This window comes from Aspergillus brasiliensis (assembly GCF_001889945.1).
Source record: "Aspergillus brasiliensis CBS 101740 unplaced genomic scaffold ASPBRscaffold_102, whole genome shotgun sequence".
NCBI classification, from domain to species: Eukaryota; Fungi; Ascomycota; class Eurotiomycetes; order Eurotiales; family Aspergillaceae; genus Aspergillus; species Aspergillus brasiliensis.
The window spans coordinates 1-1132 of record NW_027137541.1 but is presented as its reverse complement, the minus strand read 5'-3'; the positions used below and the strand labels follow the sequence as shown (position 1 = coordinate 1132).

At 25.5% G+C, this 1132-nt stretch overlaps 2 protein-coding genes across 2 annotated transcripts; one reads left to right on the top strand and one right to left on the bottom strand.

The window, feature by feature from the left end:
• Positions 1-109: 109 nt before the first annotated feature.
• ASPBRDRAFT_657880 (LAGLIDADG family homing endonuclease) lies at positions 110-1078 on the bottom strand. Its single transcript, XM_067628591.1, has one exon. The coding sequence runs from the start codon at positions 599-601 to the stop codon at positions 389-391; it is 213 nt and encodes a 70-aa protein (XP_067472666.1). The 5' UTR covers positions 602-1078; the 3' UTR covers positions 110-388.
• Positions 810-1037, top strand: ASPBRDRAFT_139988 (uncharacterized protein; the record flags this gene model as incomplete). Its single annotated transcript, XM_067619161.1, has 1 exon — positions 810-1037. A coding segment is annotated over one exon (228 nt), but the record flags the coding sequence as incomplete, so codon positions are not given.
• Positions 1079-1132: the final 54 nt, after the last annotated feature.

Sequence of the window (1132 nt, the reverse complement as noted above, 5' to 3'; positions counted from 1 at the left end):
TTTGGTTTCCTGCACATTCTTCCCATGTATACATAAGTATTACTACTAATTCAGTTGAAAATACAACTTTATAAGTTTATAAAATTTAATTTATAAACTTCAATTAGGTGTCTATGTATCTGTTAACTGGAATATTTATATTCCATAATCGAGAGATTCTATGCATATAGCGAAGTAATAATTAAAAAGTTTACACTTTTTAACGGCATTCCCCAATTTAGGGATTATATTATAAATAACAATTATAAACTTAAGCAGATAGTTTATCTAAATGGTCTCAATTAAAATAAGTTCTTTTCCTATTCATACTATTTTTTACAAAATCTGTTTTAATTAAACCTTCTTCTGTATAATGTTTGTTTTCAAGTATTAATAATGCAATTTGTTTTCAATCTTTATAATCTAAATATTTACTTGAAAATAAAGGAAATATCTCTAAGTATTGTATTATTATTTCTAAAGATATTTTATTTGATGCTGTAATATTATAATACTCATTTCCTGTAGATTTTTGTTTTCTAGTTAACAAATTACAATTAAGAAACTCAGCTATATTTGTTAAAACTTTTAAATAACTATCACCTGTTATAGGATCTAGCATTCTTTGTTCAATTCTTAATCTACAAGATATTTTCCTTTTTTTTGCATTATTTTCTACCTTAGTGTATTGTACTGAAAAACTACCATCTGAATCAATAAATCCACTTAACCAACTATCATTAGCTAAATAACCTTGTTTTAAAGGTAACTTTTCAATATTTGCATTGTGATTTTTATTTAATCAATCAATCAATTTATATAATTGATGTATCTTAGGCGTTCTTAATTCACCATTAATTAAAGAAACTATTTTTTTTAATCCCCTTACAGGTGAAATAATTAATACACAAGCATTATCTTTAGGTTTATATCTGATAAACCCTGATCCGATTACATCTAATAATTTTTTAGCTAACGGTTCATTTTTTAAACTAAAAGTTATACAAAATCTTGGATTATGTTTTTTCTTCCTATTTAAATTATGGATTCAAATGTGACCATCTCCTTCAAATAAACCTGCTAAGTATGATTTTAAGTTTATCCTCCCTCCAGAGGTACCCCCACTGCTAGGAGCCTTCCCCCTGCTAAATTT

Bases quoted from the DNA above. Each gene is read 5' to 3' on its own strand.
- ASPBRDRAFT_657880 (XM_067628591.1), bottom strand. From the start codon at position 601: ATGCTAGATCCTATAACAGGTGATAGTTATTTAAAAGTTTTAACAAAT.